Source organism: Calliphora vicina, chromosome 2 (assembly GCF_958450345.1).
Source record: "Calliphora vicina chromosome 2, idCalVici1.1, whole genome shotgun sequence".
In the NCBI taxonomy this organism is placed as follows: domain Eukaryota; kingdom Metazoa; phylum Arthropoda; class Insecta; order Diptera; family Calliphoridae; genus Calliphora; species Calliphora vicina.
In genome coordinates, this window is record NC_088781.1 from 76,231,691 (window position 1) to 76,251,973 (window position 20,283).

General features: G+C 34.9%; 1 protein-coding gene across 1 annotated transcript in view; it reads right to left on the minus strand.

Moving 5' to 3' along the window:
* Positions 1 to 10,225: 10,225 nt before the first annotated feature.
* Nipped-B (Nipped-B cohesin loading factor) overlaps positions 10,226 to 20,283 on the minus strand; it is a 401,322-nt gene continuing 391,264 nt past the window's right edge. Inside the window, exon 24 of the mRNA XM_065500106.1 lies at positions 10,226 to 11,215. Within this exon, the coding sequence (XP_065356178.1) occupies positions 10,226 to 11,215 (990 nt within the window). The remainder of the gene's footprint in view (positions 11,216 to 20,283) is intronic.

Here is a 20,283-nt window from a genome sequence, read left to right on the forward strand (position 1 = left end):
TTTTCTAAAATTTAAATTTTTCTAGTTTGATTATCGAATTGTCTGGAATTTACATGTATTCTCTTTTTATGCTGTTAACCGACATTAATGTTAATCATACGTTGTCTATATTTGTTGTCGAATATGTAGTGTCATCGACTTAGTACATAATTTCCTGGAATTGCTGATTTCTGGAGCTCGATCTAGAAACTGACCGGAAATTTAAGTATTAAGATTGATAATACCCCCTTTTGTGTTTGTATGGTGTGGAAATGACTACTTGAAAAAAATTCAAGCTAGTACCTGCCATTCTCTGTTTTTCCCTTATTCTTTTTCTTCTCTTTAATTTCTTGGATACGAATTTTAATCATTATTGAACATTTTTTTTTATTACCATCCGACAGTTTAACCAGGAATCAAACAATTCATGATTGTTATATATTTTTTTAAGCATTTAATAAATTTTTTTTTATTTTAATTAAATTAAATATTTCTTAACACACTTGCTTGGCTCTGAATTTTTTAAAAAAAAAGAAGGCCATTGCGGTGTTAAATTTTTTTATATAATCTCCTATTACAAATTGGCGATTGTTTCAACACTCATTGTTGATATTTTTTTTAGTTTAAGATTTTTATTTCAATATATTTTATTACCATGTCTCAAACTCAAAGCACCAGTGGTGTTCTTCCCAATTGTGTCTCATGTAAGGATGTCATTTTGGAATCTGGATCTATGTATATCCCTCCTTGTGGTCATCCCTTACATTCATCCTGTTTTGGTAAAATTCCATTAAACAAGCAAATTTGTCCAGTTTGCAATGGCAAACTAAAGGCAACCAAACCAACGAAACCGACAACCATCGTTAATGTCAATGTACCACCACCACCAATTGTGACTCGTGCCCAGTCTCAAAGAGATTTGGAATTTGACAATAATCGGTCAAATACCGTTTCACCTACACCAGTAAATGTCCCACCGACAGATCAAAACGTTTCCTTTATGTCTATTAGCTCTCCCCTAGGTCAACTTGACCAATTACAGTCAATTGTTTCAGCTACGGTTAACGCGCAACAAGCCGCCATGCTGACAACACTCACCCAACATTTAACGAAATTAATCGAATCCAATATAGAAGCTGGATTCCAACGACTAAATTTGAGTTCTCAATACATAGGTAATACCCCTACACGAACGCAACCTTCAGTATCAGGACAAAATCCGCAAGTTTTAACATTGCCATCTGTAGAGCAACAAACCTTAGAACAGTTGTTAGGTTTACCAACAAGTAGAAATTCCTCTGTTCAAAATACTACAGTTAGTAATGCGTCGACAGCTAACATGTCGCTGAGTTCGGACAAGGTAGGGCATATCATCCATAACTGGAAAATACGATTTACCGGAGATTCAAAAGGTATGCCAGTCGAAAATTTTATTTATAGGGTCGAGGCATTGACGAAACAGACTTTGGGTGGAAATTTTGACATCCTTTGCGACCACATTTCGACTCTTTTTGAGTCCAAAGCTTCAGATTGGTTCTGGCGCTATCACAAAGCTTCTCGTAGAATCGTGTGGTCAGAACTTTGTACTGCTCTTCGCGAACAGTATAATGATTCCCGCACGGACGTTGATTTCCGCGAAATGATTCGCGACAGAAAACAAAAACCAGGAGAGGGTTTCGATTTGTTTTATGAGGCCATAATAGATATTTCTGATCGCCTTACGATTCCTCTCCCAGAAAGGGTTCTAGTGGAAATTCTACGCCGTAATCTATTACCGGAAATCCAACATGAATTGTTAAATTTGGAAATCAATTCAATTTCCCAACTCCGCGACATATGTCGAAAACGTGAATTTTTCATGCAGGATGTAGGGAAGAGACATGGTCTTTCAAAACCGTTAGTTCCACGTAGACAAGTGAATGAATTGTACGAACATGATTCTGAATCATGTGACGAAGAAATTTCTGCAATTTCTCTTATCTGCTGGAATTGTCAGAAATCGGGTCATCGTTTTCAAGATTGCCTTGATGAAAGACGTGTGTTTTGCTATGGTTGCGGAACAGCAAATGCCTATAAGCCAACGTGCACGACCTGTAACGGTTCAAAAAACTTGCGGGCCAGTGCACAGAAAAGTGCACGCAAATAGACCCGGTCAACTTACACCAATACCGACTAGAACCAAAAACATCACCAATTATGACATACCCAAGTTTAGATAACGATTTATCTAAACCAATAAACCACCCTGACTTACAAAATATAGAGGATCATGAATGTGAATCTAATACACCTGATGTGACCATTTACAAATCCATTTCCGAACCCAATACTATAATACCTGTTACGAACTCGAAAGTTCATCCACCAACGTATTTCAAACCTTTTCACGTTCGTTTGGCCGAATACAATGCCATTAGAAAAAGAATTTTTAGTGAATCTTCTCCAAGCTTAAGACAATTAAGATCTTCCAAGCGTCTGAAAACATTTTGGGGAAAAATTAACCATACGCGTCGTAAACTCCTAAGTTCCATATATGACAAACCAAACGACATTCGTCCATATGCTGAAGTTCAGCTATTTAACACAACATTAATGGGTTTATTGGATACCGGAGCTTCGATTAGTTGCCTAGGTGCTAAAGCTGCGACAGAATTTCTTGATTCTGGTCGCGAATTTAGAAAAATACGATCCGTCGTTAAAACAGCCGACGGAAAATCCCAAAATGTTGCAGGTTTTGTTACCACCAACATAACTTTTAGAGGTAGAACAGAATCCATTATTTTATATATTGTGCCAACGTTAGCCCAAAACCTATACCTAGGTGTAGATTTTTGGCATAGTTTTGATTTGTTGCCAACAGATATAGTTTCCCAATTGAGTTCGACTTCATTATCAATAGATTCGTCTAACATTTCGGACCAGAGATCCTTGTCTGAAATACAGAAACACCAACTCCAAATCGTGATTAACTCGTTTCCATCGTTTTCCAAAGAGGGTTTAGGTAGGACCAGTGTTATTTCGCACGTCATCGACGTTGGTTCTGCCACCCCGATAAAACAACGTCATTTTCCGGTATCTCCAGCAATGGAGAAACTGATATACACCGAACTCGACCGGATGTTGGAAAACGATGTAATCGAGGAATCTGACAGCTCGTGGTCTTCTCCCATAGTTCTCGTCCGAAAACCAGGGAAGGTTAGGTTATGTTTAGATAGCCGCAAGGTAAATTCGGTAACCATTAAGGATGCTTATCCTTTGCCTAATATCGACGGCATCCTCAGTCGTTTGCCTAAGGCGGAGTATATCACAAGTTTGGATTTGAAGGACGCGTTCTGGCAAATCCCGTTGGATAAATCGTCGAAAGATAAGACAGCATTTACGGTTCCTGGCCGCCCCTTGTACCATTACAAGGTCATGCCTTTTGGGCTATGCAATGCGCCCCAGACGATGTCGAGGCTAATGGACAAGGTGGTACCAGTGAATTTGCGAACCGAAGTGTTTGTCTATCTGGACGATTTGTTGATCGTGTCAGACACGTTTGTCAGACATTTAGAGGTCTTACGGGAAATTTCAAAACAATTTCAACAATTTGCAGGACTGACAATAAATGTAGAAAAGTCTAAATTTTGCGTACAGGAAGTCCGCTATCTTGGCCATTTAGTGGGTAATGGGGTGATTCAGACAGACCCGGAGAAAATATCGGCTATTGTTGAATTCCCGACACTGAGGTCTGTAAAACAACTCAGACGATTTTTAGGGATGTCCGGTTGGTACCGGAAGTTCATCAAGAATTACGCTGCGGTTACTTCACCTTTAACCGATTTGTTAAGGACAAGTAGGAAGTTTGTATGGAGCGAAGAGGCTCAAAGATCTTTTGATGAATTGAAGCACATCTTGACAATTGCGCCAGTGTTGCATAGTCCAGATTTCACACAGCCGTTTTTCATACACTGTGATGCTAGCCACACTGGAATAGGAAGTGTATTGGTACAAAAGAATGCGGAGGGTGAAGAGTTTCCGATAGCATATATGTCTAAGAAGCTCAACCAAGCCCAACGTAACTACTCTGTTACCGAACAGGAATGTTTAGCAGCAATGCTAAGCATTAAAAAGTTTAGAGCATATGTGGAAGGGCAGGAGTTCACAGTGATCACTGACCATGCATCACTAAAGTGGCTCATGTCCCAAACAGATCTCAATTCGCGATTGGCAAGATGGGCTTTAAAGCTTCAAGGATTTAGATTTAAAATTGAACATCGGAAAGGTAGCCAAAACGTAGTTCCTGATGCACTTTCGCGTACTAACACTGAAGATTTGTCTGAAATAAACTGCTTAAGTTTGTCCGCTTTAGATGACTCTGGGGTCTTCGTGGATTTACAATCCGAAAAATTCAAGAGTACTAACTATATTCAACTTTTGGACAGAGTTAGGGAAAATATTGTCAAAACTCCAGACCTAAAAATTGTTGACGGATACCTGTACAGACGTACTGAACACTGTTCTGGGGAACAACTGCAGGACGATCTTGCGTGGAAATTGTGGATACCTAAGGATATGGTAAGGGAAGTTTTAGAAAAGGCACATGACAGTCATTTATCATCTCACGGGGGAATCAATAAAACGTTAGAACGGATTCGTAGGTTCTATTTCTGGCCAAATTTAGTTAACGATGTAAGATCTTACATTTACTCTTGCGACGTTTGTAAGGGAACTAAACACTCGAATTTCGTTATGCGTCCACCTATGGGTAAAACCTCTGAAACGTATAGATTCTTCCAGAAACTCTACGTTGACTTTCTTGGTCCCTATCCTCGGTCTAAAACCGGTAACATCGGAATCTTTATCGTATTAGATCATTTTTCCAAATTTTGTTTTTTGAAAGCTGTGAAGAAGTTTACAGCAGACGTCGTGGTAAAATATATGGAAGAGGAACTATTCCACACATTTGGTACGCCTGAGATTATCGTTTCCGACAACGGTTCACAGTTTAAGTCTGCTCAATTTAACAAACTTTTAACTAATTACGCGATAAATCACGTTTATACAGCGGTACACTCGCCCCAAGCAAATGCATCAGAACGCGTCAATCGTTCAGTACTATCAGCAATCAGGGCATATATTAAACACGATCAAAGTAATTGGGATAAGTATCTCAGCAGCATTAGTTGTTCGCTACGGTCAGCAGTGCATGCTTCTATAGGTACATCACCTTATTACATGGCGTTCGGACAGCATATGATTACCAACGGTAACACTTATGCACTTCTTCGAAAACTTGAAATGCTTGATGATAGGGAAGTTAAATTTAACCGCGAAGATTCGTTTAACGTCATACGTGATAGAGCCGCTAAGAATATGAGTCGTCAACAGGAGCGTAATGAAAGATCTTACAATTTGCGATCGCGGGAGGTAAACTACGATGTAGGACAAGAAGTTTTCCGAAGAAACTTTAGTCAAAGTAACTTCGAAAAGGGTTACAATGCCAAACTATCACCACCGTTTCTTAAAGCACGCATTAAGGCGAAAACCGGAAATTGCTATTACGAATTGGAAGATCTAAATGGTCGATCTCTAGGTGTATACCACGCAAAGGACATACGTCAATAACCTTATTTTTCTTTTGTTTAACTATTCTTGTTTGATTCTAATTACTACAAGCGGTATCAGCTTTGTGCTGCTTTTAGCTCCCAAATCTGATTTTGGTTGGGGGGTTATGTAGGGGCGCTTGTAATCAAAATCTATGATTTTTATTATTTCTTCTTATTTACTCAAAATTTTATTTATTTTTAAACAACTTTTTGTTTCAGAAGAGTTTTGTTTAAATTTAACGGTTTTTGGAGACTTTTTTTTTGACATTTAAATTTTTTTTGACAGCCTGTATTTAATGATAATGCAGTGCTTTTGTCAAAAGATAAACGGAAGACATTTTCGATTTTTGGTTTTTCTTATTTTGTGTGTGTTAGTTTATGCTGAAAAAACATTAGTTTTCCAAAATTTTCCAAAATTTTCTCTCCAATATTGGGTATAAAAGGCGGCCATTGGCTAAAATCGTTCCTTTTTGCATACCGCTGCCTACAAGTTTTTCTTAAAATACGTCGTTACTCTGCCGAAAAAAATAAGTTTTTTTTAAACTGAAATTGTAAGTAATTTTTTTTTTAAAAACTTTGAACAAAATTCAAAAAAAATCAGTGTTAAATTGATTTAAAATATCTTTGTTTTTATTATTAACGTTTGTTTTTTTTAAATTTTGTTTTTATTAAAGAAATTTTGCTGTAATTCAATTTGAAAAAGAGCGTTTTTTGGATTTAATATCCACCATTTACCTACAACAATCTAATAAAGAAATGTAAGTTTTGTTTTCTAAAATAAAACTAATAAAAAAAATCAAATCAGAAATTTCAATATTTCTTTTCTTGATATTTCTTTTTTTTATATACAGTAACGTAAATTTGAACAATTTCTAATAAAAATTAGGCAGATTACGTTTTTGTTACACTCCCGGCAGCAGCAAAAAGTGATCAAAAATCGTTTGTTTCATATCAAAAAGGTAATAAATACAAAATAAAAAAGAAACCAAACACACACACACAAACTAACGTAACCAAAAATCAAAATATCTTTACAGCACACACACACCTACATCATTTTCTTTCTACATAAGCTTCCAAGAGAAAAGAAAAATCACCAGGCACAAAAACGTTGCCTGGGAAGGCTTCGTCCAAATTCGTGCCTTCGTCACTTTCACGGAAAGCCTCGTCTCCTCCGTGAAAAGTGTAAAAATCGAGGAAAAAGTGAGGAAAAGTGTGAAAAGCGCGGGGAAAATGTCAGGTTTTTAAAATCCCAATTGAAATTTTAAAACAATTATCGATTTATTGAACTAAAATATTAAAATCTGTGCGAAAATTTAAAAAATGTTTTAATTTTCATAAAAAAATATAAAATCAAAAACATTTAATTTCTAGAAAAAAGTAAAAAAAATCACAAAACCTAAAAGGAAAAAAAAAAACCAAACAACAAGAACAAGTGGAAAAAAAATTAGACAAAAGAAACAATGATTTAATCAAAAATAAATTTATTTAAAATTTTCTTTTATTAATATATATATACAATTTATAATTTCTTTTAAAAATTTAAAAATTAATTTTTTTTGCTTAAATTCACTTTTTATTCCTTTTTTTTTTTTTGTTTTTCAAATGTGTAAATAGTTCACTTATTTTTTTTATTCACTCGCGTTGTAAAAATCAAAACAAACTAAAATGTAATGCAAAAATCAATATGATAGTGGTGAAAAGTTAACAATAAAAATGTAAAAATCTTTTAAAACAAGTGTCAAAAAGAACCAAAAATATTTGTAAACATTATTAAAAGTCAACACAGAATAATTATTTGAGTAAAAATGTTAATAACATAAAATGTTACAGAAACATAAACTCAGCAATTTCTAAAAATTCCATATATACAGCTACAGGAAGCAGCCGAAAGATCTTTCGACGTGGGATCCTGTTAATGTAAGTCAAAACCTTTATTTATTTTTATCTTATTTTAATTTTTTTATACAAACAAAAATATTAACATAAACATATAACACTCACTGATTCTTACAGCAAAATATGTCTGTTAAATATTGTTAACATGAGTAAAACTGCTAAAATGAGCAGACATCAGTGTATGTAATGTTTTATGTTTTGTTCAAATTCAATTAAATATTCGAATTTTAAATTTAAAATCCTTCAAAATAAGGGGTAATTTAATTATATTTATTAATAAAATAATGAAATTATTTAAATAAAACAATTTAATTATTTTATTAAGTTGAAAATAACTAACTGGAAAAAAAAAGAAATCCATAAACAAAATTTCATGTAATAACATGTAATATTGAGTTTTAACATTTTATTTTGTCCAATATTACATGAATATTTAATTAAATAATTAACCGGTAATTTTTGAAAACTCACCATAGCCTATTGGTATGAGTCATAATCTACCACTCATTAAGCCCAGGTTCAAATCCCGGTGAAGCCAAATATTTTTTATTTTTTTTATTTATTTTTTTTAAACCCGAGTTCAAATCCCGGTAGAACCAGAATTTTTTTTGCTATTTTTTTTGCATGAAAAACATTTTTTTTATAAATTTATATTGATTTTTGCAATAATATTTAAAACACGCGATAATTTTTTTTAATTTTTAATATGTTCAATATTAGTTGATTTTATTTGCTTATTTTAACAATATGTTTAAGGATACATTTTTGTTAATAAATATCATGAATTTAAAAATGCAGTTCTAAGCTGTTTTTAATTGATTCCTGGTGAACTGATCTGGTTAGGGTAAATATCTTTGGGATCATACTAAATATTTGACGCTTTTCCTTGTATGATCATGGTTGGGAGGGGAATAATACTGTGTTACCATCAACACACAGTGCAGTTCAATATGTTTAATGTTCGTTTCCGTTTTCTTTTATATTTGTCTCTCTTTGTTATCTGTTACTGTTCCTTTTCTAAAGAAATTTAGCACGCACAAAAATAATTTTGTGCATGTCAACGCTTACTCTACTTAAAGTAGCAACGAATCCTCCCGATTGCCGACGAGATAGAAGCCGGAAACTAGTTGCGTGCTAGCTACTTTAGTAGACGTAGAACAACATCCAACACCAGTGTAAAAACACATTTCAGTTACATGCTACAGACCAAAGGGAAAAAGATTAGATCCAAAGTACACAAATAAGACTGTAAAGTTTGGCGGTGGCAATATTATGGTATGGGGATGTTTTTCAGGGCAAGGTATGTGCCCAATTCATAAAAGATACCATGATAGGTACGTATTTGTTAAAATAATACCTAAGTATCCATTGTTTTGTCAATGCCGTAATAAAAAAATCTTTTAATTTTGTTTTCTCATTTTTAGAATTTAATTAATTATGTCCTTTGTTTTTTGTTAAATCAAGTTAATAAAAGTATATAAATAAAATACTACAAAAATGTTAAAATTTTTTATAAAATTATTTCAAATTTTAGGCCACTAATGAAATATTTGGAAAAGTTTCCATTGTTTTGTCAACCACTGTATATCGATGGCTTAATAAAGAAATGTCGTATCTCGTTTTTTTCAATAACGAGTTTTTTTACATATTGTTACTTGAATTCAAATATAACGATTTTAACGGCTGATTTAACAGTAAAATATGCCTCTCAAACAGTAAAATATCTGTTGGCATTATTAACATTGAATAAAAGCTTTCAGTTGACCATTGATCGTAAGTATGGCAACGCTGTTTGCTGCGACCCTATATTCGAATTCGAATATTTAGTTAAAAAACATTGTAGAAAGAATAAAAAACAACAACTGAGTGCCTTAAAGTGTACAGTATTTTAAAGTGAATTCGTGTACATTATTCTGCGAATTTATAAACGTGTAGGCGATTATCAATTGGATGTAGGCAATAAAAACACGAGTATATTCATTCGATGACTATGAACTACTAAATCTCCATTTTATTTCTTAACAAAAATCTTTGTATCTACTATTACATTTATATTTCAATTATAGCACTAATATATTATTAACTACATAAATACAAATAACAAAGATAATACAATGTTGCATTCAATTTTACATCGATGTAACAGAACGTATATTAAATGATAAATTTAACGGTTGTATAAATTTCAAAATTATATCTAAATGAAACCTCCACAATACCCCTCTGCTAGATTTTGCGTTATCATAGTGTTCTGGGAATTTGATGCGTCTTCCATATCGACTAACCTTTGGAGTTGTTTCGGTCTTTGTATTCAATTGTGTCTCTTCAACTGCAGGATGTACTTTAGATGACTCATCGGAATATATCATTGCTGGTTTAATTCGATCGATGGTAATTTTATCTTTTGTGTTGCCTCTTTTTATTACAAATTATTTTTTATATCGCTTGTCAACTTCGAATGGGCCTTCAAATGACGGTTCTAGCGCTTCTAGCGGTTTTAGTACTCGATCTACTCTTACAAAAACAAATTTGGACGTATTTAAATCTGGATTTACATAATTATTTTTAGTAGAGTGCCACGAAGGCAAAGGACACCGTAATTCACTCATAGCTCGACGCAACTGTTGTACAAACTCGGTTTGACTGTTCTTGGCCTTGCTTTCTATAAAGAATTCTCTGGGTAAACGCAATTGTGTTCCATACAACAATTCAGCTGGGCTTACACCAATGTCCATCTTTACTGTGGTTCGTAGTCCTAATTATACTAACGGTATGACAAATGACCAATCCTTGGTGGCGTAACACTTAATGGCATTTTTCAGGGTGCGATGCCATCTTCCGATTATACCATTCGCATGAGGATGGTACGCTGTGGTACGTAAATGAGATATACCTGGTGTCTTTGTCAGCTCATCAAAGAGGTTTGATTCGAACTGTCTTCCTAAGTCAGTCGTTATCTTTTCTGGCACTCCATACGATGCTACCCAACCTGCCACGAAAGCTGATGCGACTGTATGTGCTGTAATATCGGGGATGGGAAATGCAGCTGGCCATCTAGAGAACCGGTCTATACACGTCAGACAATAGCGATTGCCAGATGATGTTGGCAGGGGACCAATAAGGTCTATATTTACGTGTTGAAAGCGCTTATCCGTTGTGTTATAGTTACTTAATGGAGCAGAAGTATATCTGCCAACTTTCACTTTTTGGCACTGTTGGCTATACCTGGCCATACGTAGCGTGACATTACTAGTTTTCGTGTTGCCCTGATGTGACAGATTGTGCAGTTTTTGTAATACATTTTTTCGGTGGTTAGCTGGCACGTACGGTCTTATATTTGTGCCGTCGATGTTGCAGAATAAAAATTTTGTGGAATCTGGAATGGGTAAACGTGTGAGTTTGAGTGATAAATCCTTACCTGGCTTATCTAGCAAAGACTTCAGTTCGCTGTCGTTACACTGCTCTGTAGCCAAGATATCGAAATCTATCAATTCTGTTGTTATGTTGTTTATTCGTGAGAGCCAGTCAGCTGTATTATTATCGCTGCCTTTGATGTGACGGATGTCGGTGGAAAACTGACTTATCAGATCAAGCTGTCGGACTCTTCCTGGTGGTGCCTTCTCACTCTTTTGTTGAAATGCGTTACTAGGGGCTTGTGGTTCGTATAAATTGTAAACTTCCGACCTTCTAAAGCATATCTGAAGTGTTGGACGCCCTGATAAATTGCAGTCAATTCCTGATCGTAGGCACTGTACATTAGAGTGCTCCAAGATTGGTTCTAGAATGGTTCTATGTGTTGTAGAAACTCGTTGTGTAAAATATTAGGATGATAGGATAACGCTAACTGGTGGCGCAACGACGCTGAAGTTTTGAGGTGCATTTACAAAGGGAAAAAATGCAATTTTTTCAGTTTTTGTTAAAAATTTGGCATTAAATAATTACTTTTGCAATTTAATTTAAAAGAATCGAAATGTACACGTAATTGTCGTTCTAATAAGATATAAAAGACAAAAATTGGTTGAAAAATTTTAAAGTTATTAAAAAATCGCCAGGCCATTAACGTGTCTCAGGCCACTAGAACAAGAAATGTAGCAACAAAATTAACATATTTTGATAAATATTATAATAAAAGTACATTTTTACTTAAAATATGTCCATATTTATTTGTATATGAGTTTTTGTCTTCGTAGGATACCGGTAACCTATTCGCAGGTATGACCAAAGAAATAAATTTTTTTTAACGGCAGTTTCAAAACTCCATTTTCAAATTTTTAAAAATTTTGTTAAACAAATTTCAAAATTTTGTGATCATCACATTGGGATTTATTGAGAACATAATAGGGAATAAAAATATGAAAAAAGTATGAAAATACCTACTATAGTTTTTCCGTACCTGCGATTTAAAAATTTAGATTTTCGAGAAAAACTATTTTTTTGGCCATATTTGGATTAATGAGCCAAATTTCTTTACTGTTATGATTTTTAAGCAAAAGATATTCAGAATAGTATATTCCAGGTAATTTTAAATATAGTCTGAAAGTTTTACTAAAATCGGAAGACGTTAACCCTTAAATCGTGAAGGTCAAAGGTCAATTTTTTCAATATTTGGAATTTCTCATGGAAACATAGCGAAATGTTATTTATTTTTCGGCCGATTTTGATGAAACTTAAGAAATATATAACACAAAGTCCAGTTTTTACAAAAACAGCAGAAAAATTAAATTTTTTTGGTCATACCTGCGAATAGGTTACCGGTATCCAACGAAGACAAAAACTCATATACAAGTAAATATGGATATATTTTAAGTAAAAATGTACTTTTATTTTAATATTTCTCAAAATATGTTAATTTTGTTTCTACATTTTTTGTTCTAGTGGCCTGAGAGACGTTAATGGCCTGGCGATTGTTTAATAACTTTAAAATTTTTCAACCAATTTTTGTCTTTTATATCTTATTAGAACGACAATTAAGTGTACATTTCGATTCTTTTAAATTAAATTGCAAAGTAATTATTTAATGCCAAAATTTTTACAAAAACTGAAAAAATTGCATTTTTTCCCCTTGTAAATGCACATCAAAACTTCAGCGTCGTTGCGGCACCAGTTAGCGTTATCATATCATCCTAATATTTTACACAACGAGTTTCTACAATACATAGAACCATTCTAGAGGGGGGGACGGGCCAAATTCGCAATTTTATTTTTTTGGAGCACTCTACTGTACATACGTTGAGCATGTACAACAACGATTTGATGCAACACTGCACCAACTGCTAAATCTGATGCATCTACAGTTAATGTGAGTTTACTGTGTGCGGACATGTAGCTTAACGAAGTCACAGAAGCTAAATCGTTTTTGCATGCTTCGAATGCGGCTGAAGCTTCAGCAGTCCACACAATTTCGGTTTTATAATTTTTCTTATTTCCGTTTATTAATTTTTGTAGAACATTTTGATTTTTAGTGGCGTGAGGTAGAAAAGGCCGATAAAAATTAATCATACCTAAAAATCTTTTTAGGTCTTTTGCCATAGTGGGTTTTTGAAAATCGCGTACGGCCTCAATTTTACTTTTCGGTGGTCAAAAACCTTCACTTGTAATTGTATGACCTAAAAACTCAAGTTCTGTTTGTTCCAGTTTACATTTGTCGGCATTAATTGATAAGTTACCTTTCCGCAGTCTATCAAACACTAAACGAAAACCTTTTTCATGCTGCTCTTCGTCAGCTGAGGCAACTAAGATGTCATCAATATACGCAAATGTAAAGTCTAAACCACGAAGTAAATTGTCAATGTAACGTCTGGGCCGCGTCTCTTAACCCAAACGTCATGTATACAAATTCATACAAGCCAAACGGCGTTGAAATGGCTGTTTTGGGTATATCGGTCGGTTCGACTGGTATTTGGTGATATGCGCGTTGCAAATCGATAGCTGAAAATACTTTCTTTCCGTGCAAAATACTGGTTACATCGTGGAGAAATGGAATCGGATACCTATCCGGAAGTGTGACTGCGTTGAGACCCCGATAGTCGCCAGTCGTTGTTAGACTTTCTTACCAAATGTAGAGGACTCGCCCATTGACTTTTGGATGGTCTGCAAATTCCTTTTTCTATTAAAAACTTGAATTCTTTCTTTGCAACCTCGAGTCGTTCGCCTACAAGTCGGCTGGGCCGGACGAAAACCGGCGGACCAGTTGTTACGATGTGGTCTGTTGTACTGGTTATAATTGGTGGTTTATTAGAACTTAGGATTGCTAAATCTTTATATTCACTCAAAATATGCGAAAATTTGCAATTTACTTGGTGTGTTAAAACTTTGATAACCGGATTTTGTATAAAATTAGGCAATTTGTTTCTAATAATGTTTTTCTGTCAACAAGTTTACCTCTCTTTAACGTGGGCCAAGATAGCGTCGACGAGATAGCGTCGATTTTGGGAATTTTAAAAACCGGGAAGTCGAAATACCCAATTTATGGGAATTAAGAAAATCGGGAAGTAAAAATACCCAATTATATAGTAATATTAATGCAAATGGAAATAAAAGCAAAAAACATAAAACCTAAGAAATACTAGAAAACTATAATTTAATTTTAACAAAAATTACTAGTTGGAATTTAGGTATAAGAAGGTTAATCAAAAATGGCAAAAAAAATCGTTGCTGATCTACCACGGGAAATATGGGAAGTGGCTCGATACAATCCATATATATTATGAAAGTAGACAGTTTTTGGAACATAATGAGACAATCGTGCTAAAAATCGTGTGAGGGGTTCCATAGAAAAATGACTTCCTCCAAAATGGCCAAAAAAAATCGTTGCTGATTTATTACGGGACACATGGGAAGTGGCTCGGTACAAGCCATATATATTATGAAAGAAGACAGTTTTTGGAACATAATGAGACAATCGTGCTAAAAATCGTGTGAATGGTTCCAGAGAAAAATGACTTCCTCCAAAATGGCAAAAAAAAATCGTTGCTGATTTATTACGGGACACATGGGAAGTGGCTCGGTACAAGCCATATATATTATGAAAGAAGAGGGTTTTTGGAACAAAATGAGACAATCGTGCTAAAACGTGGGAAACGTGGAAAGTGGCTCGATACAAGCCATATATAATATGAAAGTAGAGGGTTTTTTGAACAAAATGAACCAATCGTGCTAAAAATCGTGTGAATGGTTCCAGAGAAAAATGACTTCCTCCAAAATGGCCAAAAAAAATCATTGCTGATTTATTACGGGACACATGGGAAGTGGCTCGGTACAAGCCATATATATTATGAAAGTAGACAGTTTTTGGAACAAAATGAACCAATCGTGCTAAAAATCGTGTGAATGGTTCCAGAGAAAAATAGGTTCTTCCAAAATGGCCAAAAAAAATCGTTGCTGATTTATTACGGGAAACATGGAAAGTGGCTCGATACAAGCCATATATAATATGAAAGTAGACAGTTTTTGGAACAAAATGAACCAATTGTGATAAAAATCGTGTGAATTGTTCCAGAGAAAAATAGGTTCCTCCAAAATGGCCAAAAAAAAATCGTTGCTGATTTATTACGGGACACATGGGAAGTGGCTCGGTACAAGCCATATATATTATGAAAGTAGACAGTTTTTGGAACATAATGAGACAATCGTGCTAAAAATCGTGTGAATGGTTCCAGATAAAAATAGGTTCCTCCAAAATGGCCAAAAAAAATCGTTGCTGATTTATTACGGGACACATGGGAAGTGGCTCGGTACAAGCCATATATATTATGAAAGTAGACAGTTTTTGGAACATAATGAGACAATCGTGCTAAAAATCGTGTGAATGGTTCCAGATAAAAATAGGTTCCTCCAAAATGGCCAAAAAAAATCGTTGCTGATTTATTACGGGACACATGGGAAGTGGCTTGGTACAAGCCATATATATTATGAAAGTAGACAGTTTTTGGAACATAATGAGACAATCGTGCTAAAAATCGTGTGAATGGTTCCAGAGAAAAATGACTTCCTCCAAAATGGCCAAAAAAAATCGTTGCTGATTTATTACGGGACACATGGGAGGGAAGTGGCTTGGTACAAGCCATATATATTATGAAAGTAGGCAGTTTTTGGAACAAAATGAACCAATCGTGTGAATGGTTCCAGAGAAAAATAGGTTCCTCCAAAATGGCCAAAAAAATCGTTCCTGATTTATTACGGGACACATGGGTAGTGGCTCGGTACAAGCCATATATATTATGAAAGTAGAGGGTTTTTGGAACAAAATGAGCCAATCGTGCTAAAAATCGTGTGAATGGTTCCAGAGAAAAAAGCAGTACTCTGTTTTTATTGTGGAAAACATGTGAAATACATCTGGCAACCTTATTTTTCCACACGAAATAACATAAGCAGCAATTCCATGGCGTAATGATTATAAGGTGTATGCGTTACGGCAACAAATACAACAATACAAAAACAAATAACTTTTATAGTGTCAAAAACAACTGACATAATGTATACAAACTACAGCAAAAAAAAATTTTGACAAGATTGAAGTTGTAAACAAACTCGAGCAAAAAAATAATCAGCTGTTTGATTAATGTCACCTTGTATATCATTACACCATGAGCACTTCTTTCGCACGAAATTAAAACTGTCAAACAGCATATAAAATTTTTCGCATGAAAAAACCATAATTTTTCGCAAATATGAACAGAGTACTAGACTTTATCCGCTGAACAATTTATAAATCGCTATATTTTAAGATAAAATTAGCATTACTGGAAAATAGCGTCATTTAAAAACGAAACCGCAAAAAGTCGACTTAGTAATTTATGAAAAGTCGACTTTTCGTACTCTCGACTTTTTACTTTAAACGACTTTTTTGACTTTCCGACTATTTTCAACAACGATTTTTTTTGACCATTTTGGAGGAAATCATTTTTTTCTCGGACCAATCACACGATTGGCTCATTATGTTCCAAAAACTGCCTACTTTCATATAATATATGACTTGTACCAAGCCACTTCCCATGTTTCCCGTAATAAATCAGCAACTATTTTGTTTGGCCATTTTGGAGGAACCTATTTTTCTCTGGAACCATTCATACGATTTTTAGCACGATTGGTTCATTGTGTTCCAAAAACTGTCTACTTTCATAATATATATGGCTTGTACCAAGCCACTTCCCATGTGTCCCGTTATAAATCAGCAACGATTTTTTTTGGTAATTTTGGAGGCACCTATTTTTCTCTGGAACCATTCACACGATTTTTAGCAAGATTGGCTCATTTTGTTCCAAAAATCCTCTACTTTCATATTATATATGGCTTGTACCGAGCCACTTCCCATGTATCCCGTTATAAATCAGCAACGATGTTTTTTGGTCATTTTGGAGGCACCTATTTTTCTCTGGAACCATTCACACGATTTTTAGCACGATTGGCTCATTTTGTTCCAAAAACCCTCTACTTTCATAATATATATGGCTTGTACCGAGCCACTACACATGTGTCCCGTAATAAATCAGCAACGATTTTTTTTGGGCATTTTGGAGGAACCTATTTTTCTCTGGAACAATTCACACGATTTTTAGCACGATTGGTTCATTTTGTTCCAAAAACCCTCTACATTCATATTATATATGGCTTGCACCGAGCCACTTCCCATGTGTCCCGTAATAAATCAGCAACGATTTTTTTTGGCCATTTTGGAGGAACCTATTTTTCTCTGGAACAATTCACACGATTTTTAGCACGATTGGCTCATTTTGTTCCAAAAACCCTCTACTTTCATAATATATATGGCTTGTACCGAGCCACTACCCATGTGTCCCGTAATAAATCAGCAACGATTTTTTTTGGCCATTTTGGAGGAACCTATTTTTCTCTGGAACAATTCACACGATTTTTAGCACGATTGGTTCATTTTGTTCCAAAAACCCTCTACATTCATATTATATATGGCTTGCACCGAGCCACTTCCCATGTGTCCCGTAATAAATCAGCAACGATTTTTTTTTGTCATTTTGGAGGAACCTATTTTTCTGTGGAACCATTCATACGATTTTTAGCACGATTGGTTCATTATGTTCCAAACACTGTCTACTTTCATAATATATATGGCTTGTACCAAGCCACTTCCCATGTGTCCCGTTATAAATCAGCAACGATTTTTTTTGGTAATTTTGGAGGCACCTATTTTTCTCTGGAACCATTCCCACGATTTTTAGCAAGATTGGCTCATTTTGTTCCAAAAACCCTCTACTTTCATATTATATATGGCTTGTACCCAGCCACTTCCCATGTATCCCGTTATAAATCAGCAACGATTTTTTTTGGTCATTTTGGAGGCACCTATTTTTCTCTGGAACCATTCACACGATTTTTAGCACGATTGGTTCATTTTGTTCCAAAAACCCTCTACATTCATATTATATATGGCCTGTACCGAGCCACTTCCCATGTTTCCCGTAATAAATCAGCAACGATTTTTTTTGGCCATTTTGGAGGAACCTATTTTTCTCTGGAACCATTCACACGATTTTTAGCACGATTGGTTCATTTTGTTCCAAAAACTGTCTACTTTCATATTATATATGGCTTGTATCGAGCCACTTTCCATGTTTCCCGTAATAAATCAGCAACGATTTTTTTTGGCCATTTTGGAAGAACCTATTTTTCTCTGAAACCATTCACACGATTTTTAGCACGATTGTCTCATTATGTTCCAAAAACTGTCTTCTTTCATAATATATATGGCTTGTACAGAGCCACTTCCCATGTTTCCCGTAATAAATCAGCAACGATTTTGTTTGGCCATTTTGGAGGAACCTATTTTTCTCTGGAACCATTCACAAGATTTTTAGCAAGATTGGCTCATTTTGTTCCAAAAACCCTCTACTTTCATATTATATATGGCTTGTACCGAGCCACTTCCCATGTATCCCGTTATAAATCAGCAACGATTTTTTTTGGTCATTTTGGAGGCACCTATTTTTCTCTGGAACCATTCACACGATTTTTAGCACGATTGCTTCATTTTGTTCCAAAAACCCTCTACATTCATATTATATATGGCCTGTACCGAGCCACTTCCCATGTTTCCCGTAATAAATCAGCAACGATTTTTTTTGGCCATTTTGGAGGAACCTATTTTTCTCTGGAACCATTCATACGATTTTTAGCACGATTGGTTCATTTTGTTCCAAAAACTGTCTACTTTCATAATATATATGGCTTGTACCGAGCCACTTCCCATGTGTCCCGTAATAAATCAGCAACGATTTTTTTTGGCCATTTTGGAGGAAGTCATTTTTCTCTGGAACCATTCACACGATTTTTAGCACGATTGTCTCATTATGTTCCAAAAACTGTCTACTTTCATAATATATATGGCTTGTACCGAGCCACTTCCCACATTTCCCATAATAAATCAGCAACGATTTTTTTTGGCCATTTTGGAGGAAGTCATTTTTCTATGGAACCACTCACACGATTTTTAGCACAATTGGCTCATTTTGTTCCAAAAACCCTCTACATTCATATTATATATGGCTTGTACCGAGCCACTTCCCATGTGTCCCGTAATAAATCAGCAACGATTTTTTTGGTCATTTTGGAGGCACCTATTTTTCTCTGGAACCATTCACACGATTTTTAGCACGATTGGCTCATTTTGTTCCAAAAACCCTCTACTTTCATAATATATGTGGCTTGTACCGAGCCACTACCCATGTGTCCCGTAATAAATCAGCAACGATTTTTTTTGGCCATTTTGGAGGAACCTATTTTTCTCTGGAACCATTCACACGATTTTTAGCACGATTGTCTCATTATGTTCCAAAAACTGTCTACTTTCATAATATATATGGCTTGTACCGAGCCACTTCCTATGTGTCCCGTAATAAATCAGCAACGATTTTTTTTGGCCATTTTGGAGGAACCTATTTTTCTCTGGAACCATTCACTAGATTTTTAGCACGATTGTCTCATTATGTTCCAAAAACTGTCTACTTTCATAATATATATGGCTTGTACCGAGCCACTTCATATGTGTCCCGTAATAAATCAGCAACGATTTTTTTTGGCCATTTTGGAGGAACCTATTTTTCTCTGGAACCATTCACACGATTTTTAGCACGATTGGTTCATTATGTTCCAAAAACTGTCTATTTTCATAATATATATGGCTTGTACCAAGCCACTTCCCATGTGTCCCGTAATAAACCAGCAACGATTTTTTTTGGCCATTTTGGAGGAAGTAATTTTTCTCTGGAACCATTCACACGATTTTTAGCACGATTATCTCATTATGTTCCAAAAACTGTCTTCTTTCATAATATATATGGCTCGTACCGAGCCACTACCCATGTGTCCCGTAATAAATCAGCAACGTTTTTTTTTGGCCATTTTGGAGGAACCTATTTTTCTCTGGAACCATTCACACGATTTTTAGCACGATTGTCTCATTATGTTCCAAAAACTGTCTACTTTCATAATATATATGGCTTGTACCGAGCCACTTCCCATATTTCCCGTGGTAGATCAGCAACGATTTTTTTTGCCATTTTTGATTAACCTTCTTATACCTAAATTCCAACTAGTAATTTTTTTAAAATTAAATTATAGTTTTCTAGTATTTCTTGGGTTTTATGTTTTTTGCTTTTATTTCCATTTGCATTAATATTACTATATAATTGGGTATTTTTACTTCCCGATTTTCTTAATTCCCATAAATTGGGTATTTCGACTTCCCGGTTTTTTAAATTCCCAAAATCGACGCTATCTCGTCGACGCTATCTTGGCTCACGTCTCTCTTTATATCAACAAGCAAGTCATATGTTTTCAAAAAATC